Below are 22162 nucleotides of genomic sequence, written 5' to 3' on the forward strand. Positions count from 1 at the left end.
TCCACACCACAACCATCCACTTCCTGTTCAACATCAATCAGACCACTTGATCTCTTCACCAAAAAAACCAACCGTCTTCATCGTGTCTTCTCTACTCACTTCAAATTCCAAATTTCGATCTAGATCGATATCCTGACCTACACCATCCATCAAATCCCTCCCAGAACAATTATCTGAAATATCGACTATCATGGCGAAATATATGAATAACCACAGTAGTAATTCCAATCAAATGCAGCGGTTCCTCGACCAAGACTCCCAGAGCACCGTTCTCGCTACTTGCTACAGCGTTGAGCCGTCGACCTCCAAGGTCCACGGCTTCCACTACTGCACTACCCTGGGCGCCGGTAAGTATCTCGTAACTCAAAATTGCATGTTGCTCGAGGTCTAATCTTCAAATTTAGGGGTACAGTGGTATCCCTGAGGTCCCTTCGGGGACTAAATCGTCTCGTTCAAGTCCTCCCCACGACATCCTCGATTCCCGCGCGGAACGAACCTGGCCTGGAAACAACTGGCCAGAGTACAAGGGGGAGGCAACGCATAACATCCCGGAAGAGTGTGAGAGACTCTTCTGTGACAGACTGTCTGCGACATTCCTGGGTGAGAGGAGTTTCGTGGGACAGGAGTCGCTGGGGATGGATGCGTTCCAAAATATCCAGCCAAATCAAATCGGGCATCAGCATGATCGAATCCAGCGATGGATAGAAGTGTGGGATTACTCCGGCGATGCTATCTACCGCGGATTTGTGGCTGAACACAATAAAGAGCGGACCTTGTTCGTCTTTTTCGAGGACCGTGCACTTGAACACGGCCTCAAGTCTGGGTATGTACGCCCTTTATGTTCCCTTGAACAAGTCAAGGCTTTCCCCCTCTTTTGCTCAGTGACAGTCCTCCATGTGTTTGACTTACCCGCTGACCTTCGCCCTCTCCCTCTCAGCTTGATCGCTCTGTTTGAACTTGCCGATATTGCCACGTTTGGGTGCTCACAAATAGTTGCCTGTGTCAGTCGCTCCCAGCGCACAGATGAATTGGAACTCGTGCGAAGTCTAGGATGGTGTGGATTCAGCCTCACCACCTTGATACCCTGGGTCTCACGCAGCGACCAAGGGCCTTGCCTTAGTAATAAATGGCTTTTCTTGGTCGCTGAAGTCTAGCAATAATGCCATCGCATGATTCGTTTATTTTTGGATTGAAGTTATGGGATCTTTGTTTATGTCTTGATGCTCTGTTGCATAAGACGACTGTCTTTATTCCGAGTATCGAGTAACAAATATCATTTCAATGTTTTCATTTTTTTTGATGCGTTCTATATATATGTATACAATATATATACTGTTCTAATGAAAATGTCATTCCCCGCTTTCACGGAAAAGAAAGCCGTGACACGGATAAGATAAGAGATAAGCCTCCAGAGCTAGGTATGACCTCACCTTCACATATATCCCTTCTCGGGGAAGCCTTTCAAGGTCCTGTCAAATTGAAGCCATCTCTTTGAACATCTTACAGAATGTCCAAGGAGCGTGTCAAATCTCTCCAGTTCCCCAAATTCCTCCTTCCCTCTGTGTTTTCCAAACGCAGTGCGGGGCTTTCTCCAGACCATAGACTCCCAAACAAGACCGAGAAGTATCTCGACGGCCATGTCTCCTATTTGCGCTGCGCAGGCTGTGCCTCACATCTTTGCTGGACTTCCCAAATTATTAGCAAAGGGTTTACAGGTCGCCATGGCCGTGCCTATCTTGTGTCGGCAGAGCCAGTAGCCACTGCCGTGTCGGTCAGCGCATCGTCTTCGCCTACAGCCTCACTCCCAAATACGATACTGCAGCGCCCAGTTCCTCGTCAGCTTGTTACAGGGGCACATACAGTCAGCGATGTTACCTGCACATTCTGTGACAGTGTCCTGGGCTGGAAGTATGTTGCAGCCGAAGAAGAATCACAACGGTACAAGGTTGGCAAGTTCATTCTGGAAACGAAGAAAATCGCAGCCTCTTCGTGCTGGGAATCTCTACCTAGTGTGGACCAGACTATACAAGCCAATCACCAATGTGAAATCGAGTCTGGCCCAGCAGATACAGAGTTTGATAGCCAGGACGAAGACGAGTGTGAGGACCTGTTCGCCGGAATCTGGAGCCCCGGACTTGCTGCGCGTCGAAGAAACCGTGAAATTAAACGTCGACCCGCGATGTGGGGAATCTCATAACCTGTAGGAAATCCTGGGGATGGACCTTCTGGGATGAGGTCATTGCATAATGTGACACGATACCCCTTTTAACAACCTCGGTGTCTTGCTTTTCCTATTGCATTACGAATCCACTATAATATCAGTCAACAAGAGGTCACGATCTATGAAATTTTTTTTACCCGGCATTCCGCACGGGATCCGATTCATTGAATTCATTAACACCCCGGTAATTTAGATGGGTTCTAAGATGTATAAAAAAGAGAGAGAGAGAGAGAGAGAGAAAAAAACTCCGATTCTGCCGAAGGATACGAAACCACCTCACGAGGAAGCATCGTCAACACGAGACCGCTTGGAGTCATTCTCCGCAGGTTCTTCGGCCGGTCTTTTCGAGGCAGTTTCGGCTTGCTGGGTTGGCTGCTTTGCAGGCTTACGTTTGACAAAGGCAGACAGATCTGTTGCTCCCTTACTAGCTGCATCAAGCTGAGCTTTCTGGTCTGTTGCGGATTGACCGATAATCTGACCCAGAACTCCCTTTAACATAGCCTCGTTGGCTTGGTCGTTCTGCTCAATTGAGACAGGTGGTCGGCGCAGATCAATAAGCTGGTTTAGTATATTATTAATGAGTTCAAGGATTAGATTAAAGACAAGAGAGAAGATACTTACCCTTTGCTCCATTTCGGTGACGATCTCCTTGACATTGGCGATCTTGCGCTTTGTCGCAGTTGCCTTGTCCTCGTCCCCATCTTTTTCGGCTTCAAGTTTCTTCTCCTCTTGGGCCATTCGGACCTTGCAGCTCGCGATGGCATGTTCCATTTGAGTGGCAGCTTCTTTCCTCATGTCTTCATCAACTTTGGGTTTATCGTTACCATTCTCCTCATCACCTTGTTGGACTGATGCAAATTCCAGGGCGAGGGAGAGCTTATAATGGCACTCAGCAACAGAGGGATCCTCTAGAGGATATAGCGAGTTTCTCAATTCGAGAACGGTTCTCAAGTCAGTAACTGCTTCACTGAATCTCTCTGCTTCCAGCGAAATTTCAGCTTGAAGATCGTGTGTGTCTGCGATTCTTTCCCTGATGTGCTTTATGTCCGAGGATACCACAGTCGATTTTCCTTTGCCCCCGTCATTTTCCTCTGCAGCACTCAGCTTCTTGAGGTACAAAACACGGGCAAGATCTAGGACCTCAAACGCATTGGCGAAATCGTCGTCTTCTTCATCGTCATCGGCTTGCTCAGCAGTTTCGTCATCCTCGTCATCGGAGTCAACGAAGTTCTCGTCTCCTGTAAACTGGAAAAACGGCTTGGATTCTGTGGGCTCTGGTCCTTTGCCTGCGCGCTTGGCGGAAGAGGACTTTTCCATCGAATTGGAGATCGCGCCTTGAACAAGGGAATCACTGGTGGATTTCGACCCAGCGGAAGATGTATTCGTGGAAGATGCCGTGCCGGATTGCGGCTGCTCGCCGGCTACCTTGGAGCCAAGGACATCGCTTTTACTCACAGCCACGTTGTACAATGACTTTCCGTAAGCATAGAGTAAATCTGCATTCTCGGGGGACAATTCGCCGTTGAGTTCGGCCTGGAGCTCAGTAGCTTGAGAGTACAGCTCGGAGGCAGAGTCGTGGTCTTTGGTCGCATCTTTTGCAGCAGCACGTGCGATCAAATCATCGAGTTGGGTTCGTTTCTCTTGCTCCGAGACGGGTGATTGAACGTCTTGTGTATCGGCCATGGCGAAAGCGATTTTATTGAAGAGTGAAAGAAGAAACAAATTGAAAAATTACAAGGATAGCCTTTTTAAGTAAGAATAAGACTAAAGGAGGAGAGTCGAGTGAAGTGGGAAAAAAAAAAGAGAGAAAGAGATTGGAAGAAGCTTTAGCTCCGGCGCGCGTGTCACGCGTCGATTTAATTGAATTCTGCGATCTCTCTCTCCCTCTCTCTCTTCCTCTCCTCTCTACCAATGCATTTACTTTGACTTTTTACCGAAGCCTTTTCTATTCTGAATTGCTTTTCGCTTAAGCTTATGAACTGATACCCAATTTATAAGGCTTTGTCGCGTTTCTTCAAGTCTCGAGATAATATGGACGCCTCAACACCGCGACATCCTGATCGCTTCAGAATGGCGACAGGGGATCCTATTCCTTCATCCTCGCCTGCATTTGGGACACCAGCGCGCCCATTTCGAATACCCAAGGGAAATGCGCCGCCCCCCAAAACTTCAATTTTACCAATTTTACTCCCTCCATCAACCCTGCGCCCAGTAGCCTTTCGAACCTTCACCCGCAAACATAATCTCACAATTTCATCATCTGCGCTTCAAACAATAGCAGTGTTTGTGGGCAAGAACTGTGGCTCAGGATGGCGCGAGGAAGGCCTAGCAGAGCGAGTCCTGGACGAGGTAGCCAAGATATGGAAAAGAGCCGGCGGAGGCGTGATTGTCGAAGAAGGGAAAGGAGCGTCCCTAAAAACAATACTGCAAACTCTCGAAGGCAGCATGAGTGGTGGAAGGGTTGTTGTTGGGAAAATGACTTCCCAGGATGGTTCCCTGAAGACATCCACATTGGGTGTAGATGATGGGCGGGTTGAAACAGCGGGTGATACCTCCAAACAAGGGGCCGCTGAGGAAGACGACACACAGTTGTCACTTCACCCAAGACATTGGTTCAAAGTGATTGACGCGTTTGATCTTCCGCGCTTGACGTATAACGTCGACAAGAAATACTTCGAAGCCATGAAGTCAAAGCCGTCCTTGTTTCCATCACCATCTCACAAAACTGCACTATTCCGAGATCGATACAATCTTGTATATCAACGATTGCTCCGCAATGAATCTTTTCAGAGCTCATTGGGCGTCGCTGGTGTTCCTTCATTGCAACGTTCATCGTCCAATCTTGCCCACCGACAATCCTATAAACTGACGCCAATCGCAAATTTGCTGGGCAGAAGCGGAACCTCGCATCTACTACTAGGGTTGCTTGCAATCTCTCCTACTGGAGATTTGTCCCTGGTGGACTTGACTGGAAGTGTAGCATTGGACTTGAGCCATGCCCGAATGATACCCGAAGATAGCGCGTGGTTTGCGCCAGGCATGATTGTGCTTGTCGATGGAGTCTACGAAGAGGAAGAGATGGTAAAAGGTGCTGCATTGGGAGGGAATACAGGAGTCGGGGGTGCAATCGGAGGGCAGTTTGTCGGCATATCAATCTGCGGACCTCCCTGTGAGCGACGTGATATCTCGCTAGGAACAAGCAGTCGCCACGGCAGCGGACAGCTGAGTTCTAGTGGAGGTTTTGGGTGGGTTGATTTCCTCGGATTGGGAAGTGAACGTGCCCAGGGTGCACGAATGAGAAGAATCCAGGAAAAATGTCTACGAGGAGAACAGGACGTACCAGAAACGACCAGGCTCAAAGTCGCTATTATGAGTGAAGTCAATTTAGACAACATGAAGACACTGGACGCTTTGAAGAAGGTCTTTAGTACCTACAATGATCTGTCTCTTCCCGAACGCCCCCAAGCCTTCGTCTTGATCGGCAATTTTGCGCAGAAAGCTATCATCAGTGGAGGTGGCCGAGCCGGGAGTATTGAATACAAGGAATACTTCGACTCATTGGCGCTGGTTCTATCCGATTTCCCAGCGTTGCTACAACACTCGACCTTTGTCTTTGTGCCAGGTGATAATGATCCTTGGGCATCGGCATTCTCTGCGGGTGCAGCCTCAACAGTACCACGACAACCCATTCCGGAATTGTTCACCTCTCGAGTCAAACGTGCATTTGCAACAGCAAACTCGGAGTTGAATAGATCACAAACCCCCGAACCCGCGGGTGATGCAATCTGGACCTCAAATCCGGCACGTCTTTCATGGTTCGGGCCAGTGCATGACATCGCCATCTTTCGAGATGATATCTCGGGAAGACTGAGACGTAGCGCTGTTAACACCACCCTTGACAACGAGTCGGATGTTACAATGCATGAGCCATCGAGCAGTGTTGCTGGTGATGCAATCTTTGCTGCGGGTGAGAGCCAGATCGAAGACATAGGTCAGCAACATGGCACCAAGGTTGCAACCGCCTCGTCTGGAGCGTCAATGGCCCGCAGACTCGTCAAAACCATCCTGGACCAAGGAACAATCTCACCATTTCCGTTACCATTGCGGCCTGTCTTATGGGACCATGCCTCGGCCATACAGTTGTACCCGCTGCCAACCGCATTGGTTCTTGCAGACCCCGAGGCTGCGCCGTTTTGCATGACCTATGAGGGCTGTCATGTCATGAACCCCGGGCGCTTGCTACCGGAAGGTGGCACTCCCATGGCCAGATGGGTCGAGTATGATGTGTTACGCAACCGAGGGAAGATCAGGGAAGAGCGTTGTTAACCTACTTGAAGGAACGATTTAATTAAAAATTTACGCATCATGAACAGAGATACATTTAGATGCTATGTCATATTCGAGACCTAGGAGTACATCGTGAAGAGAACATTGTAGTTGCTCTTGCATTAAAAGGGAAAAGGCCCAAAAAAGGTATTGAGCTACGTCGAAGCCCTGGAGAGGACGGAGATGAAAATCATGGACCTCGGGATCACCATAATGCTTAGTCAATGGTGATGACATCGGCATTTCCTCTGGCTTGTGGAGCAGATATCGAGCCTTGGATGTGCAATTGTTTCGGAATTTGCTCGGGTTTGGCTTCCACTTCTCTGTCGAGTTGAAGATGGGGAACGTTAAGGCACTGGTGCATCTCGAGTATGAGGTTTCCAACCTTGTTGATACTCGCTACCGCTCCATCTCCAAGACCATTCCAACCATCGCCTTTCGAATGGTATAGTTTCTCTTGTATAAAAGCTGCGACCTGGGCCCGGCCAGACTGATCCATTCCGCTGGCATCTCTTAACATCCAGACCAAGCGGTCCTGGTGCATCACTGCACTCAAGTGGAAACGAGACCTCAGTCGAGGATAGTGAATCAGGTATACAGTCGGTTTGCGCACGATGATTTGCACAATTGACAGATCTGTCTGATTCGACTGAGGAGTGATCTGATCTAATGACCGCAGCAGAGGAAGCGTGGTAGCCAAGAGTTGGAGGGTTGATTCAACACCGGCTTCGGTGAACCGCTGATTCAAAGCCACGCTGAGGGGCTCTTGAATCCGGCGATGAGGGCTGGAGTTTTCGAATTTGATGCCTAGTTTCAGTTGGAAAAGAGGCTTGGTCTTCGAAATAGCATCTGCAACGTCAACGTAGTCAGACAAAGAAGGCCCCTCGGCGCTGATATCAAAGAAAGCAGAAAATTTGTTTTCGGGCCCGTAGGCAAAATCAATTCGCGAGAAGGACAAAGATCGGGGCTCCATTCCCTTCCGTATGAGGGACTGGAGAATGGAGAGAACACATTCAAGTCGTTGCAAGAGTTCAAACAGACAGGCGACGACAGAATGTCCAGCTGGTACAAGCAAACGAAGCGCGAAGCCAGCACCCTTGTCTTCAATGATCAACGAAGCATCCATCTTTGAGACGAGTGGGACCAAGGACTTGATGCGGGTTTTCAAAGTGCCGTGAGCCATCATTATGACAGAGCGGCTCTGGCTGTCAATTCCATGGAAAGCCAGTCGAATCATTTCTTTGAATTGTGACTGCTTCCTTACTCCGAAGGGCAACGCAACCCGGAAAGCAGATGGAAGTGTGGACGAGCTGTAGTTGAATAAGAGATCCGGGACTGTGAGATCCGTCTCTAATTGCAATTCTTTCAATGATGGCCAGAAATGCATGGCTGGCAAGTCTGCCAGATAACGCGCATTGGCATGGATCGCCAGGATTCCAGTGAGACCATGAACCAGCTCGGCGCACGTTGTGTAGTTGAGTTGTCTCTGCAGAGGAATGAGAGTTTCACTGACCATGTGGGCCTGCGGAACACTCATGCTATGATCGCCAATACTATAAAATGTTCCCATTTTCGCTGCCTCGGTTGGTCGAAGTTGAACAAGCCACCACCGGTCACCATCCATGCTACTAGTAGCTGCTGCAACCCAGTGCCGGTTCCAAAGCCGATGGGCGAAGAAAGCGGTCCGCATTACACCAGGAGGGAACAGCTTGCGGGGATCAAGCCCTAGTACTCTTTGGTTCACAGGTTCGAGACCGAGTGCCTTTGTGCCGGAGTCAATCTCATCAACTGCAGTGATACACCGCAGTCGGGCGACACGAGATAGTATCTCTTCTATCGATGATTTATAGAGCCCTCGATCACCATCGAGACGTTCCAACACATGTGGTGTCCCACATAAGGTAATGGACCCTGACATAGGTTCGATAGAAACTCGAAGAGAACGTGAGGCTGTGAGTTGCACATCAAGGCGACAATCTCCAGGTTCTGTTGGCGATAGTGAAGCCTGTAGTGATAGTGTGTGATTCGAGAAAAGTATATGCTTTTTGAGGGTGGTAAATGCGGCAGAGAGAAGATGTGACGTGTGTAGTGCGATGACGCTTCTCAGAATAAGCTCCATAGATAGATCACCTGAGTTGAACCTGATGGCATCGCTGCTGACCTGCTGGCCATCACGCATCCATCGGAAGCCGAGGTGAGATATCCCAGGCTTCGGGTCGCTAGAACTGCCACCACGGTGACCGCTCTTGACTCCGATTTCGAGCCAGCTCTTCGGTCCTGATCTCTGAGGCCAATACTGAACAACGAGTGTTCGATGTAAAAGCTCGATACGCAGCGCATCTGACCAAAGGCCCCGAGAAAGGTCCACGGCTTGCTTGAAGAGAATGTTGATTTTGTTCGTAAGAACTAGACCGTGGAGAAATTGGAAACATCCCATCAAACCATCACCACGGAGCAGATCGTTGATCTTACCATCAAGTTCATTGAATATTCGACCTTTTGGGATAGGTGATGATGGTGAGAAAAGGAAGCGAATATCCACGAAGAAAAACTGGGATTCCTTTGACTCTTCCGCGACTGAGAGATCAAGTTCAAATTCACCAGAAATTGTGAATGTTACCCGGCCATCATGGACTCGGTAATTGCGTAGTGGGGTCGGCACTGTATCGTGTAATGCCAATCGCACACTGATGATTCGGTTGAGTTTAAGTAGCTTTTTGAGTGTTGCTCGTGCTGTCAATGGCGTGGGAGGTTTGTAACCGAGCTGGTCAATATGTTAGTATTGCAGGTTGCAAATCCGTTGGAGAAACTCACATCTGGCAAAGAGGCTACTCGTCCCTTTGATAATACCTCCACGGCCGTTTTTAAATCCGGGTTGGCGACTTGTGCTCGAACAAGATCTCGTTTTACTTCACCGACATACTGGAGGGCTGCGTCGTATGATTGGTGTCGTGTGCGAATGAACCCTTGGATATCAATGAGTCTGCTAACATCTGCAGCTTGTCGACTCCATTGCGAGAGGACCAGGAGTTTGATGAATTCGGCTCTCTTGGCATGAGCGAAATCCAACAATCGCAACTTCTTATGCACATTCTCCGATGACTGGTTGCCGGCTGGTTTTCCATTGGTAGACATCGAACCACCCGAGGCTGGTACTTGTATCGTAGCCAATTCTGTAATCAACTCGGAGAGCTCATTCCAACATTCCTGTACTGAGCGATTGACCAATGTCCCGAACGGGAAGAATCCCTGTGTGATATGTGGCAGTTTGTAGGGCGTTGCCGGCATGGTTTCCACTGCCTTGTCTCCGAGCGTACTTAAATGTTGATTTGAAGCAGCAGTCCCGCTCGATGCGCCATTGGCATAAACTGACCCATTCATGCCGGGGAGATGACCAGACTTATCAGAATTATTAGAGACACTAGGCGCACCATTCCTGGCCTCATTGAGGCCTGGCCGCCCGACAGATCCCTCGATGCTGACATTGTCCATGACGACACCGGGCATTTCTGGAAGTACAGCCTAGCTGCTCTGTAATTGTCTGTCGAAGCTTTCCCCTCCTCGGCCCTCTGCACGGCGCAGAACAAGCGACGCAAGACAGGCACTGTTCCGGGCTCGATCCAGTCGGCGTTGGGGTAGGAAGGGAAGCCGAAATCAAAGATAAGGCCACAGGTAGGTCCTCAATCTGATGCCATGCGTTTCACGGACCGTGCAGACAGAAGGCCACGCTCATAATCGGAGGAGTTTGGCGCACGGCTTAATATTCAAATGGGGCCTCAAACGGTCGGTTGAGGCTCGGGCGAGGATGGTAACGGATCGGTATCAGAATCAGTGAAAAATGCTCCGGATCGCACAGTTTTCAACTTCGATTTATCTAGCAACTGGCTTTGACGAGGTATGCGATCGGGGATCTAGAGATTTCAAGGATGATAGCAGGGTTGTCGCAATGCGAGAAAGCAAAACAATGTGGGTTGGTAGAAAATGAAGAATAGAGTAACTGTCGAAGTTGATTGAGGTGAATTTAAAGTTTCATAAGTCTGGAAAATCTGGGAAGAAAATGAGTGCCCAGAAGAGGACTGGGTCAACAATATCTCAAGCCCAAGATGGTTTGATGAAAGCGCGATGCGCTGCATGCATTTACCCTACCGCCTTCGGTTTGATGCCTTGATGCCTGGTATTGTGTTGTATTATATATACAAAGTTGGTATTGAATTATGTATTATTGGAAGTACCGCTACAATCAATACAGTACAATTTAACACTGACTCTGAGGTTCTTGGTGACTTCTTGGTACTCATACCCTTGTAAGAGACCTCACCCCAGAAAGTCAACATTGGCCCTCATATGACCTCACCTCTTTCATACCATTTACTCAACACTACCACCTGGACATCGTGAGCCCAAGCGACTTTTAACTGAGCTTTATTCCCTCACAATACTGGATGACTCCTTATCTGATTCATTTCTGGCCATGAATCTGGCTTTCCCTTGCCATGAGTATACAGGAGAATGTTGAGTCTCTTCCTCAATATCCTGGCGATGACACCCGGCCGACCAGCAAGAGGGAGCTCGCTGGCTGGTATTGTTATGGCTGGGCTGCCGAGGTTTTTGTTGTATGTGCCATGGGTATGTGTGATTCTACTTTGGATCTTATTCTTGGATCTTCATCCTACACTTTATCTGATCTGAGAAAGGTTCATTTCTTCCGATAACGCTGGAGCAGATGGCTCGGGATCGGGGAGTTTTGCTATCTGACAAAACCACACCATGCAGCACAAGTTGGACCCCCTCGCTGCCATCACCAGGCTCGGATGCACCGGTATATCTTCCCCAGGTGTCAGATGGTCAGTGTATCATCTACTTCCTCGGCGCTGAAATCAACACTGCAAGCTTTGCCCTATATACCTTTTCATTGAGCGTCTTGGTTCAGGCAGTCCTGATAATTTCAATGTCGGGAGCCGCCGACCATGGAACCTATCGCAAGAAACTCTTGGTTGTTTTTGCTTTCATTGGTTCAATCGCGACCATGTTGTTTTTGTTTGTGGTCCCTCAAATTTACCTCCTAGGTGGACTGCTTGCAATCATTTCAAATACTTGCTTTGGTGCGTCCTTTGTCCTCTTGAATTCGTTTTTACCTGTTCTCGTCCGCCACCACCCATCGCTCAAGGAAAGTGAAGAGGCGACGCCGTCAGGTAGTAATGTGACGAGCCCCAGCGGCCCTTTATTTTCTTCGACCGGAGATTTTGACCGAACAAACGTCGATGACTCCACGCCGCTACTCGGGCCTAACGGGGATATCACAAAAAAGTCTGCTGCCTCTATCACTTCCCTCGAGCTTAGACTTTCCACCAGCATCTCGTCCAATGGCATCGGCATAGGTTATATCGGTGCAGTGGTTCTACAGGTGTTTTCTATTTTAGTTGTTGTGATTGTGCGTCCACCAACATTCTCATTACGCCTTGTGCTTTTCCTGATTGGGTTATGGTGGTTCGTTTTCACCATCCCGGCAGCCTTGTGGCTGCGCACTCGACCAGGGCCGCCTTTATTGGGTAGTGACGGCAAACCGCTCCATTCGTGGATCGGATACATGGCCTATGCCTGGAAATCTCTTGGAAAAACCGTGATGCGGGCGCGGCAGCTGAAAGACATCATGATCTTCCTTGCTGCCTGGTTCCTTCTCAGTGACGGAATTGCCACTGTTAGTGGCACTGCTGTACTGTTTGCAAAAACCCAATTGAACATGAAACCTGCCGCCCTGGGACTGATTAATGTGATCGTCATGCTTGCAGGAGTATTCGGTGCGTTTTCTTGGAGCTACATATCAAATTTCTTCAATCTACGAGCCTCGCAGACAATCATTGCGTGTATCATCTTGTTTGAGCTCATTCCGCTGTATGGTCTTCTTGGGTTCATCCCGGCTGTGCAACGTGTGGGTCTTGGTCTCCATCAACCTTGGGAAATGTATCCTTTGGGGGCCGTTTATGGTCTTGTGATGGGTGGACTGTCATCATACTGTCGAAGTTTCTTTGGGCAACTCATTCCCCCAGGTTACGAAGCCGCTTTCTACGCGCTTTATGCCATTACCGACAAAGGGTCTAGTGTTTTTGGGCCAGCCATTGTTGGCGCCATTACGGATCGCTACGGTGAGATTCGACCGGCGTTTGTGTTCTTGGCAATTTTAATTATTGTGCCACTACCACTTATGCTTTTGGTGGATGTTGACCGTGGGAAACGAGATGCTCTAGCGTTGGGAGTCGAATTGGACGGCATATCGCAAGGATTTGAATATGGGATCATATCTGGTCAAACCACAGAGGATCCGATTGAAGACTAATGTGTGTGATGTGTCAAGCAGGATTTCTTTTTTTTTTTTTTTTTTTCTTTTCTTTCTTTGCTTTTGATATATTTGGTACCTAGGTAGTCTAGAAGGGAAACAATAAGGTAATTAAGGCCACTTGTCAACAATACTAAATATCAAGGGCATGTGCCCGTTCCCATTATAGTGTGTACCTGTACAGAGTACCTTATAAGGGTTTAAGTGTCTTGTACAATATACTCAAATTTCCCCATAAATTAGCCTGGTAGTGGAGGTACCAGGTACAAAGGTCCCTTGCAGCCCTTCATAGCCCAGTCACAAAGCTCCACCTTTAGTGAACAAACTGTCCTCAAGTTCCCCCCCATAAAACCTTCCCTCTTTCTTTTTAAGCTTGTCCCTACTTCATTCTTCTAACATTGAGCATTTTGGGCTTTTGTTTGATTTATCTTTTTACAATGCGGTCTTTCGCCCCCTAGTACTGACCCTCCTTGGAGCTACTGCAGTTCACGCTGCTGAGCCTGAAGTTGTCGACGCTGACGCTAATGTCGTCACCTTGACAACCGATACCTTTGATGACTTTGTCAAGGAGCACCCTTTGGTGCTTGCTGAGTTCTATGCACCTTGGTGCGGTCACTGCAAGGCCCTTGCCCCCAAATATGAAGAGGCTGCCACAGAGCTGAAGGCCAAGGACATCCCCGTGGTCAAGGTGGATTGCACTGAGGAAGAGGAGCTGTGCCGAACCTATGAAGTTGATGGCTACCCTACTCTGAAGGTCTTCCGTGGCCCCGACTCACACAAGCCCTACGCTGGTGCCCGCCAGTCCGACGCGTAAGTCATACGTTCCTGGTTCTGGTGCTTGGAAATTAACGCGTTTGTTCGATAGAATCATTTCATACATGACCAAGCAGTCTATGCCCGCCGTCTCAAACGTGAATGAGGAGAACCTGGAGGAATTCAAGGCCTTGGACAAGATTGTGATTATCGGATACGTGGCCTCTGATGATAAGGCCGCCAACAAGAGCTTCACTTCGTTCGCTGAATCCCAGCGTGATAACTTCCTCTTCGCTGCCTCCAATGACGCTGCTCTCGCCAAGGCCGAGGGCGCCAAGCAGCCCTCCATCGTTCTCTACAAGGACTTCGATGAGAAGAAGGCCGTGTATGACGGAAAGCTGGAGGATGAGGCAATCCTCGAATGGGTCAAGACCGCTAGCACTCCTCTTGTTGGCGAGCTTGGTCCCGAGACTTACTCAAAGTACATGGCGGTATGTTTTTTGTTTTTCAGCTTCTTCTCCTGTATTTGAGCAAAAGAAAACTGACTTTATACGACGATTCAGGCCGGTATTCCCCTGGCTTACATCTTCGCCGAGACTCCCGAGGAGCGTGAGCAGTTCGCTGCTGATTTCCGTCCCATCGCCGAGACTCACCGTGGAGCTATTAACATTGTTACCCTTGATGCTAAGCTCTTCGGCGCTCACGCTGGCAACCTCAACCTTGAGCCCGAGAAGTTCCCTGCTTTCGCTATCCAGGACACCACCAAGAACGCCAAGTACCCTTACGACCAGAGCAAGAAGGTTGATGCCAAGGATGTCGGCAAGTTCATCAAGGACGTCCTTGATGGCAAGGTTGACCCTAGCCTCAAGTCAGAGCCCATTCCCGAGACCCAGGAGGGATCTGTTACCGTCGTTGTTGGCCGTAACTACCAGGAGGTTGTCATTGACAACGAGAAGGATGTCCTGGTCGAGTTTTACGCTCCCTGGTGCGGACACTGCAAGTCGTAAGTCTTTCTACAGCTCATCTGTCATTTTTCGCATCCCTTAACTTATTATCACTAGCCTTGCTCCCAAGTACGAAGAGCTTGCTGCCCTGTACGCCGATGTCCCCGAGCTGAAGGAGAAGATCACTGTCGCCAAGGTTGACGCTACTGCCAACGATGTGCCCGATTCCATCACTGGCTTCCCCACTATCAAGCTTTACCCCGCTGGTGCTAAGGACTCCCCGATTGAGTACTCTGGTTCCCGTACTGTTGAGGACCTGGTCACCTTCATCAAGGAGAACGGCAAGTATCAGGTGGATGGCCTGGCCGATGGCGCCAAGAAGCCCGAGGAGCGTCCCGAGGTCACTGCTGCCCCCAAGGCCACTGAGTCTCCCGCATCCGATGAGAAGGATGCTCACGATGAGCTTTAAGCGCTTACTCGCTTTTTGAATGTGTAACTCAATATCTTGTATTCTTTGTCTGAACTCGAACTATATTCGATGCCATTTTATTCCCCGTAGATTGCTATGTCAGACTTGTAGTGGCTGGTAATGATAAAACCAGTAAATCAGTAAAAAGAAATTCTATAATATTATAAATATTGTAACTTCTACCAATTCTACCCTCTCTACTCCGTAGATTTCATCATAGCCGACCTTAGCCTTGCAGATCAGTCGCGTCGCGTGAAGGCGCGTCGATCTCGTATCGTCTCCGGAGGCCCCGTCAACCTCAGAACTTCTGGGGTCAACTCCTCAGTCTTCCTATTTACCCATTCATCATGGCCAGCCCTGCCATAAAAAGAAAATCGGAGCATCTCTCCACCCCTGACTCGAAAAAACCCAAAGGTGGAAGCATCACTGCATTCTTTGGAGCTCCAAAGCCGAAACCCCCGAACAATCAATCAACTTCAGCACCGACCCCACGTCCAAGCAGCTTTGATAAGGAAAAATGGGTTGCTTCCCTGACGCCAGAACAAAAGGAACTCTTGCAGTTGGAAATCGATACCTTGGATGAGAGCTGGCTCGCTCACTTGAAGGATGAAGTGGTCAGCACTGAATTCTTGAACTTGAAGCGCTTCCTAAAAAAGGAGAAAGATTCCAAAGTTAAGGTCTTTCCACCAGAGGAGGATGTCTATTCTTGGTAAGTTAGATCCCCCTATCCAGCCCAAACCCGTGTGCTGATCAGATCGTAGGTCCCGATACACACCACTGCACAACGTCAAAGTGGTCATCATTGGGCAGGATCCGTATCACAATCACAACCAAGCTCATGGGCTATGTTTCTCCGTCCGTACCCCTGTGCGAGCCCCGCCATCATTGCTCAATATCTACAAGGGTATCAAGATCGACTATCCCGACTTCGAATCACCGCCCGATAAGGGAGGGCTACTCATACCTTGGGCGGAGCGTGGCATCCTGATGCTCAACACTTGCCTTACTGTTCGTGCCCACCAGGCCAACAGTCATTCCAACAAGGGCTGGGAGAAATTCACACAGAAGGTTATCGATCTCGTTGCTCGGGTACGAACCAACGGCGTCGTCTTCCTTGCTTGGGGCCGGCCTGCCGGAACCAGAGTGGCAAAAATCAACAAAGAGAAGCATTGCATCTTACAATCCGTGCACCCCAGTCCTCTGAGTGCGCATAATGGCTTTGTGAGTAGATCATCTTCTAGGGACTTGACTTGTACTTGAAACTCTTCATGGCTGACAGTGATATATAGTTCAAAAATGGACACTTCAGGAAGTGCAATGATTGGCTTGCTTCACGGTACGGACAAGACGAAATCATTGATTGGAGCTTAGTGCCGTCCAAAAAACCCCTGTTGGCTCCTTGCGTTTCTGATAAGGAAGATTCGACCGCTTTGGTCAACAACGTGCCAGTTGAGCCTCAATCTGCGAAGGTTGAAGATGCCAAAGTCCAGCCTGGGGAGTTTGATGAGTTTGATGATGATGACGCTGTTGAAGCCCTGGTAGCAGCTGAAGCAGCGAAAGCTTCTTCAAATCCAGTTTAGACTTCTGACTATATGCATACCCATCCCGAGGTCTCACTTTGCTGGCTTAGAAAAGTCCTGTGTTGGCTATTGTTTGCTTCCTTGTTGTTTCCATGTTCCAGCCTGGGGGGTATTTAAGGCGTTAAAAAGTCGGGCGCATGGTATTTCAGATCGATTTCGGACCTACTTGCACGTTTACACTAATCGTCATTTTAATCCATTCAAGTAGGAAAATGCATACCCAATGTGTACATACTTCGTAAGCTTGAGCTCATTGGTTCCCAAATCTTGGAAGCTCCTTATCGATAAGCCAATCTCGATCTCGACTAAAAATCTCCCCTATAAAAGCACCTGTGGTGTAAATGGTTTTCCTAGATGGAACTCACTTGGCTCCCAGATATCCCCCAGTCGCGGAATCGCACTAGAGCCTTGCGGGCTTGTCCCACGTGCCAGCGATCAAAGGTGCGCACGCGAACATTAAACCCAGCAATCCTCCATCTAACCTCACAACAGAAACGATGCCGACATTTAATCCCCAAATGGGAGCCCTCCAATGATCCAAATCGACGGTCACCCCAATTGAACGATGATCCTGCCAGGCCTACCCACAGAGATGTCTCGAATCGCGAGCAGCTTCCTGCATCCGCGCACATAGACCGAACACGGACAACATCCGATAATCCAGCTTTGTTATCGGTCCCTGCCACCGAGCGATTTGTGGGAGATCTCAATCCAGAATCCCTGATTCGCGAGAGATTAGATGAGCCGACTGGGAGCCCTCTACGGGATCGCATCGGGCTCTGGATCAACTCCCCAGCTGCGCAGAAAGCGAAGCCTCGGAGCGTACAGAGAGGACAAGCCACAGCCGAAGAATCTGCAAGCAATTTACCGGCCGAAACGGCAATAGATGGCCAAGCCATTGCATCATTACTTCACCAACGGTTTACCGCGGGGATGCAAGCATGCGAACGACTACCCCTCGGGACGCGGCAGTATTTGTCCGCTATCTACTTCTCCAAGGTTAACCACATTGTACCAATAGTCGACCAAGAATTTATCCAAGCCCAAGCAGAAGGGTTGGCGTCGGTGTTTCTAGAAAAAGCCATATGCCTCACCGCAGCAAAGACCCGTGCGGCTAATCCGTACCTACGCCTTGTGTCAGGCGGCCCAATCCTATCGTCACGCCAATTCTGTTCTGAGATTTATAAGGGGCTGGTCGTCGCCATGGACGCAGAGCTAGAGCCGGATCGGTTGACACGGATTCGCATCCTAGCACTAATGTCCTTGCATTGTGAGGGCCTTGAAGGGGCCGAGGCAGCGTCTCTGCACCTCTGTCAAGCTATCCACCAGGCCCAGACGGTAGGATTGCATCTTGGCCGACCGAATCAAACCTCCACAGATTCCCTGACTAAACTTTTTTGGTGTCTATGGACATTGGACAAGATGCATGCAAGTATCGGTGGCCGGCCGGTTCTTTTAGCTGACCGTGATATCGGGGTCGTGAAGCCCAGTGTCAGGGCTCCGACGTCACGAGGGGCTTTTGAGGTGTGGCTTGCTGTTTCAGACCTACTCGCAACTGTGATATCGTTCTATCGACCCTCTGCAGAAATCACAAGCGGTTGGGAAGAGGGGTTCCCTGCATTTGAGGATATCGTGGGGGAGGGTACCCAAGATGATCTGGATTTTGCTACTCTAGGTATGCCTGTCATGGATATCTCTGCTCTGCCGTCGGGGCATTTTAACTAACCGCGAGCAGGCTTCTTAGAGCTTTATTATCATTCTGTGGCTATTTTGTCCTGTCGATATAAACCCACCGAGAGCATCGATGGCACCAGGCTCTCGTCTGTCAGACAAGGACTGGCAGCTGTTCGTATTCACTCCATCGTGGCATCGGAATGTGCAGATGACCTACCACCTCTCCCAATCGTGCCATACTCTGTCACCTTGTCGATGGGTGTCTCGTACCGCCAACTCCGCTCGAGCAGACTTATCACGCATCTCGACCGAGCGAAAGCTAGTCTTGAGGCGTGCCGCTCTGTTCTAGAAAACCTTAGTCCATACTGGTATTCCGCCGAGGCGATGGCCCGGTTGGGCCAAAAAGCCTTGCACCAGATCCAAGGCAAGTCACAATCCTCTCGAACAAACCCTGCGGGTCCACAGCATGTGGCAGAGTCCTCGCACAAACAAGTCAACGCCGACATCTCGGTATCAGAGGGGCTAGAGACGACCAAGTCCGTACCCCAAGACAACGACTCCCCCCAAGCCAAGAGGCAGCGCAATAACAGCTATGGAATCGCAACTGTGTCTCCGGCACCGGAAATTGCAATGGAGGTCCACCAACCTCCGGTGGGTGATCTTGATACATCTATGCAAGACGGGTTTGCAGACATTGACACACTGTTTGGAGAGTTCCTAGATATCTCTCTACCCACCAATTTCTGGGACCCTATCTTTATGGACGCTGAAGGGCAAACGAATGATATGCAGTCGTAATCATCATCATTATAAATATATACTGTATATAAAGAGAAAACAATGAGAAGGAACTATACATGATGCAGCATAAATTTTAGTGTCGGGCCATTCGCCTGTGCCAACCTTCCACCAGGCATGTAGGATATACCTAGGGATATGCAAAAAGCTATCCATTGTATTTACAGATCAGAGAATGACTGTATCCAAACCCGAGTTGCCTCTCAAATATAGTATTCAGTCTGAAAGTTTCATAGCCTCATGCTCGGACATGCTGTTGTCCGCCAGATGGGCGAAATCAACAGCCTTAGTATCAAAGCCCATCATGTTCACGTTATCAACGTCAAAATCAAAATCCTTCTCCTGATCCGGGGCACCGTTTTGTTGGGTATTGTCATCAGCAAAGAAATCGGTATTGCCCGGATCGTCGAAGTTGATAAGAGCGTCGAAGTCATTTTGGGTAACCTCGGCATCATTTGCCAGATCCATGAGTTCGGTAAGACTCATTTCAGAGGGCATAACAAAGGCATCGCGATCCTTGTTGCGGTTGGCAATTGGATTGAGGTTATTGGTGCTGCCGTTTTCACTTCCATCGGAGTGCGGTGGCGTCGAAGCGAACAAGTCTCCGGTAGACAGTCCGCCCGCGGCAGGACCGGAGAGTTTGGGGTATGTAAGGTCCGGGATCTTCTGGGCGAGGGAATCCGGCGGGGGTGTCAGGGTGTGCAGGCGGGAGGGGGTGGTGGTAGAGCCGAAGGGGTCTGCGGATGTGGTAGGTTGGTCGCGGGGATGTGAAGAGGCAGAAGAAGATTGGACGTCTTGGGGGAGACGGTGAGCTGGATGCCTGCTTTGCGGATTGCGGCTTCGAGGAAGGAGGTGGCGAAGTCTGCTGAGGCGTAGATTTCGCGCAGGCGCTGGAGGATGCGCATGCATTGATAGAAGCGATGGAGGCTTGTCATGCGGATGTTTGGGTCAGTGGACTTGATGTCGAGGAGATGGATGATGACGGCTGGTAGGAGGACTGTGACGCCGGTGGTGGGGTAATACCGGGTCAAGTCGAGGCAATGCAGGTCCTGGGCGATGGCAGTGATCTCAACTGCGGCGAATCGCACCTTGTTTCGGGACATATCTTGGAGTTCGGCGTCTGTGGATGGATAAGGGATGGCGGGGAGGACTTGTGGGCGGTGCAAAGCGCTGGACGTAGTGAGGTAGACCATCTTCAGCAAGGCACGGTGGGAGTGAAGCACTTCGTCTGCTTCGGATAGCTTCGATCCACTAGAGGCTGCATATTGGGTTTCGATAGGGAGGTTGGCCAGCCAGTCCTCCAATTCCTGGTCACAACTTCGTACCTCAAAGGTCTCCGCGGTGGATTTCTTCGGGACGAGCATCATCGTGGTCTCCATGGTGCCACCAAACTTATGGCTGAGGACTGAGTACTGGGCAGATAATACATGGCTGACGCAGAGACAGAGCTTGGCTTTCTCGATAAACATCAACGCGAGCTCACGTTGATGGCTGACATTCTGGAGAATCTCCGAGTTGCCAACGATAGCCACGATCTCGGGGGAGAAAGGACGAAATTCAAAGTCATCGAGGCTCAGCATGGGCACATCACAATCGTCATCCTTGACACGCATGGGCCGTCGCATGCCCAGGGCAATCAGTCGGTCACGGGTGTAGGTGCTCCACCAGATCCGCTTCCACATCCGTTGGCGACGCACATCCATCCGCGAGTTTCCGGGATCCCGGTGCAGGCCGATTGTGTGGGCCAACGACAGGCTGACTCCCATCCAGTGCCAGGTGTCTTTTTGGTCATCGGGAGTCTCGTACCAGTAGGTCATGAGCAGAAGTGACTGCACGAGCGAGATGCGGTCCACCTCGTAGTCGAAATCGTACAGGAGACGGGCACGCTGGAAGAACACCTTCCGGGCGACCTTGCGGGTCTGGTAGCCGGCGGCCTGCAAATGCTTCATATCAATGAAGGCCACACCGGCGAACATGACTGCTTGGAAGAGCAGCAGACTGATGCGGTGGATTCCATCGTTCTGCACGATATTCTCCAAGAACTCCTCCAGGTCGAGTAAGGGCATATAGGTGTGAACATAGTGGATGTAGCTCTTCAATAGTTCGTTCCGTAGTGTGACGTCGGGGATGGTCAGGGCACCCTTGACGGCCAAGTAGTCAATATCCTCTTTTTGGAGTCGTGCCGGGAGTCCTCGGATGTAATCCGGGAGGAACCCACTGGCAGATCGTGTATTACCAAAATTAGGATCTAATAATTGTTGAATTTGCGAGGTCACGTTGGCTAATGGCATAGAGGCGGGAACTGCTGGGTTCGGGGCCATACGGCGTCGATAGTGATCATCGGAGCCAATGCGTTGAGCCTGGTTTTGATCTGTTTTTTTTTTTCTCTTGTCAGCCAAATGGAGTTCCTGGAAGTTCCTGGGAGTTCCCAAGGGAATCGACGAACATAGCAGATGAGGCATATGTTGGCCCTGGTCCAAATCCACCGAGGCCTGCGAGGGAGACGTCGGCACCAAATCGGCCAACCCTGAAAGATCACTGAGTCGGTGGAAAGAATTCTCCTCCGAGGCCTCTGGAGATTCAGAGTGGTTCTCTATCTCAACGCGAGATTTCCTAGATCATATGTCAGTGACATTTATTGATTTTCCTTTTCAATTCCACGAACTTTCTGCGTTTACTCTCCGTGACCACGCACTCGACCTGATCTAAACGGCAATTTGTGCATGGAGAGCCATTCTCGACCACATCACAGCGCACTTTACGGGCACGGCAACAACAGCAGGCTTTTGAGGCGCGTCTCTTCACGGGACGGTTATGAGAGAGCCCGGCCGTGGATGCCTTTCGTTTCCCAGATTCGGTATCAGTCATCTTGTGTTATGGGCGAATGGGGAACATTCGAGTTATATAGAGACACTGAGAGCATGTGATACAGGGAAGAATGTCATATGCATGTGAAAAGGGAAAGGAGAAGGAAAAGGGAAAAGGACAAAAAGCTGAAATAGAGAGGGAACCCTTTTTTTTTTTATTCGAAGGTTTATGCCCCAGGTTCCCACAGTTTTCCTT

General features: G+C 49.7%; 10 protein-coding genes across 10 annotated transcripts; 7 read left to right on the forward strand and 3 right to left on the reverse strand.

Moving 5' to 3' along the window:
* Positions 1-232: 232 nt before the first annotated feature.
* N7517_010395 (ornithine decarboxylase antizyme) lies at positions 233-1154 on the forward strand (the record flags this gene model as incomplete). Its single annotated transcript, XM_056728118.1, has 4 exons — positions 233-347; positions 405-411; positions 458-823; positions 938-1154. 4 exons carry the CDS (start codon positions 233-235, stop codon positions 1152-1154), a joined length of 705 nt encoding a protein of 234 aa, XP_056573933.1.
* Positions 1155-1507: 353 nt separating this feature from the next.
* Positions 1508-2197, forward strand: N7517_010396 (yippee/mis18 family protein; the record flags this gene model as incomplete). Its single annotated transcript, XM_056728119.1, has 1 exon — positions 1508-2197. One exon carries the CDS (start codon positions 1508-1510, stop codon positions 2195-2197), a length of 690 nt encoding a protein of 229 aa, XP_056573934.1.
* A 300-nt stretch (positions 2198-2497) lies between these two features.
* Positions 2498-3904, reverse strand: N7517_010397 (SHNi-TPR domain-containing protein; the record flags this gene model as incomplete). Its single annotated transcript, XM_056728120.1, has 2 exons — positions 2498-2779; positions 2843-3904. The coding sequence occupies 2 exons, from the start codon at positions 3902-3904 to the stop codon at positions 2498-2500; spliced, it is 1344 nt and encodes a 447-aa protein (XP_056573935.1).
* A 348-nt stretch (positions 3905-4252) lies between these two features.
* Positions 4253-6547, forward strand: N7517_010398 (DNA polymerase epsilon noncatalytic subunit; the record flags this gene model as incomplete). Its single annotated transcript, XM_056728121.1, has 1 exon — positions 4253-6547. The coding sequence occupies one exon, from the start codon at positions 4253-4255 to the stop codon at positions 6545-6547; it is 2295 nt and encodes a 764-aa protein (XP_056573936.1).
* A 217-nt stretch (positions 6548-6764) lies between these two features.
* On the reverse strand, positions 6765-10054 carry N7517_010399 (mediator of RNA polymerase II transcription subunit 14; the record flags this gene model as incomplete). Its single annotated transcript, XM_056728122.1, has 2 exons — positions 6765-9311; positions 9362-10054. The coding sequence occupies 2 exons, from the start codon at positions 10052-10054 to the stop codon at positions 6765-6767; spliced, it is 3240 nt and encodes a 1079-aa protein (XP_056573937.1).
* Positions 10055-11040: 986 nt separating this feature from the next.
* atg22-1 (putative autophagy protein Atg22) lies at positions 11041-12881 on the forward strand (the record flags this gene model as incomplete). Its single annotated transcript, XM_056728123.1, has 2 exons — positions 11041-11173; positions 11242-12881. The coding sequence occupies 2 exons, from the start codon at positions 11041-11043 to the stop codon at positions 12879-12881; spliced, it is 1773 nt and encodes a 590-aa protein (XP_056573938.1).
* Positions 12882-13341: 460 nt separating this feature from the next.
* Positions 13342-15047, forward strand: pdiA (protein disulfide isomerase PDI1; the record flags this gene model as incomplete). Its single annotated transcript, XM_056728124.1, has 4 exons — positions 13342-13691; positions 13747-14125; positions 14198-14637; positions 14696-15047. The coding sequence occupies 4 exons, from the start codon at positions 13342-13344 to the stop codon at positions 15045-15047; spliced, it is 1521 nt and encodes a 506-aa protein (XP_056573939.1).
* Positions 15048-15394: 347 nt separating this feature from the next.
* On the forward strand, positions 15395-16627 carry N7517_010402 (uracil-DNA glycosylase; the record flags this gene model as incomplete). The annotated part of the gene is made up of 3 exons (XM_056728125.1): positions 15395-15756; positions 15809-16268; positions 16337-16627. 3 exons carry the CDS (start codon positions 15395-15397, stop codon positions 16625-16627), a joined length of 1113 nt encoding a protein of 370 aa, XP_056573940.1.
* A 354-nt stretch (positions 16628-16981) lies between these two features.
* On the forward strand, positions 16982-19099 carry N7517_010403 (transcription factor domain-containing protein; the record flags this gene model as incomplete). The annotated part of the gene is made up of 2 exons (XM_056728126.1): positions 16982-18302; positions 18363-19099. The coding sequence occupies 2 exons, from the start codon at positions 16982-16984 to the stop codon at positions 19097-19099; spliced, it is 2058 nt and encodes a 685-aa protein (XP_056573941.1).
* Positions 19100-19315: 216 nt separating this feature from the next.
* farB1 (putative C6 transcription factor (Ctf1B)) lies at positions 19316-21967 on the reverse strand (the record flags this gene model as incomplete). Its single annotated transcript, XM_056728127.1, has 3 exons — positions 19316-19893; positions 19920-21712; positions 21765-21967. The coding sequence occupies 3 exons, from the start codon at positions 21965-21967 to the stop codon at positions 19316-19318; spliced, it is 2574 nt and encodes an 857-aa protein (XP_056573942.1).
* Positions 21968-22162: the final 195 nt, after the last annotated feature.

Source organism: Penicillium concentricum (genome assembly GCF_028827145.1).
Source record: "Penicillium concentricum strain IBT 3081 chromosome Unknown utg000006l_segment0_segment0, whole genome shotgun sequence".
Classification (NCBI taxonomy): Eukaryota; Fungi; Ascomycota; class Eurotiomycetes; order Eurotiales; family Aspergillaceae; genus Penicillium; species Penicillium concentricum.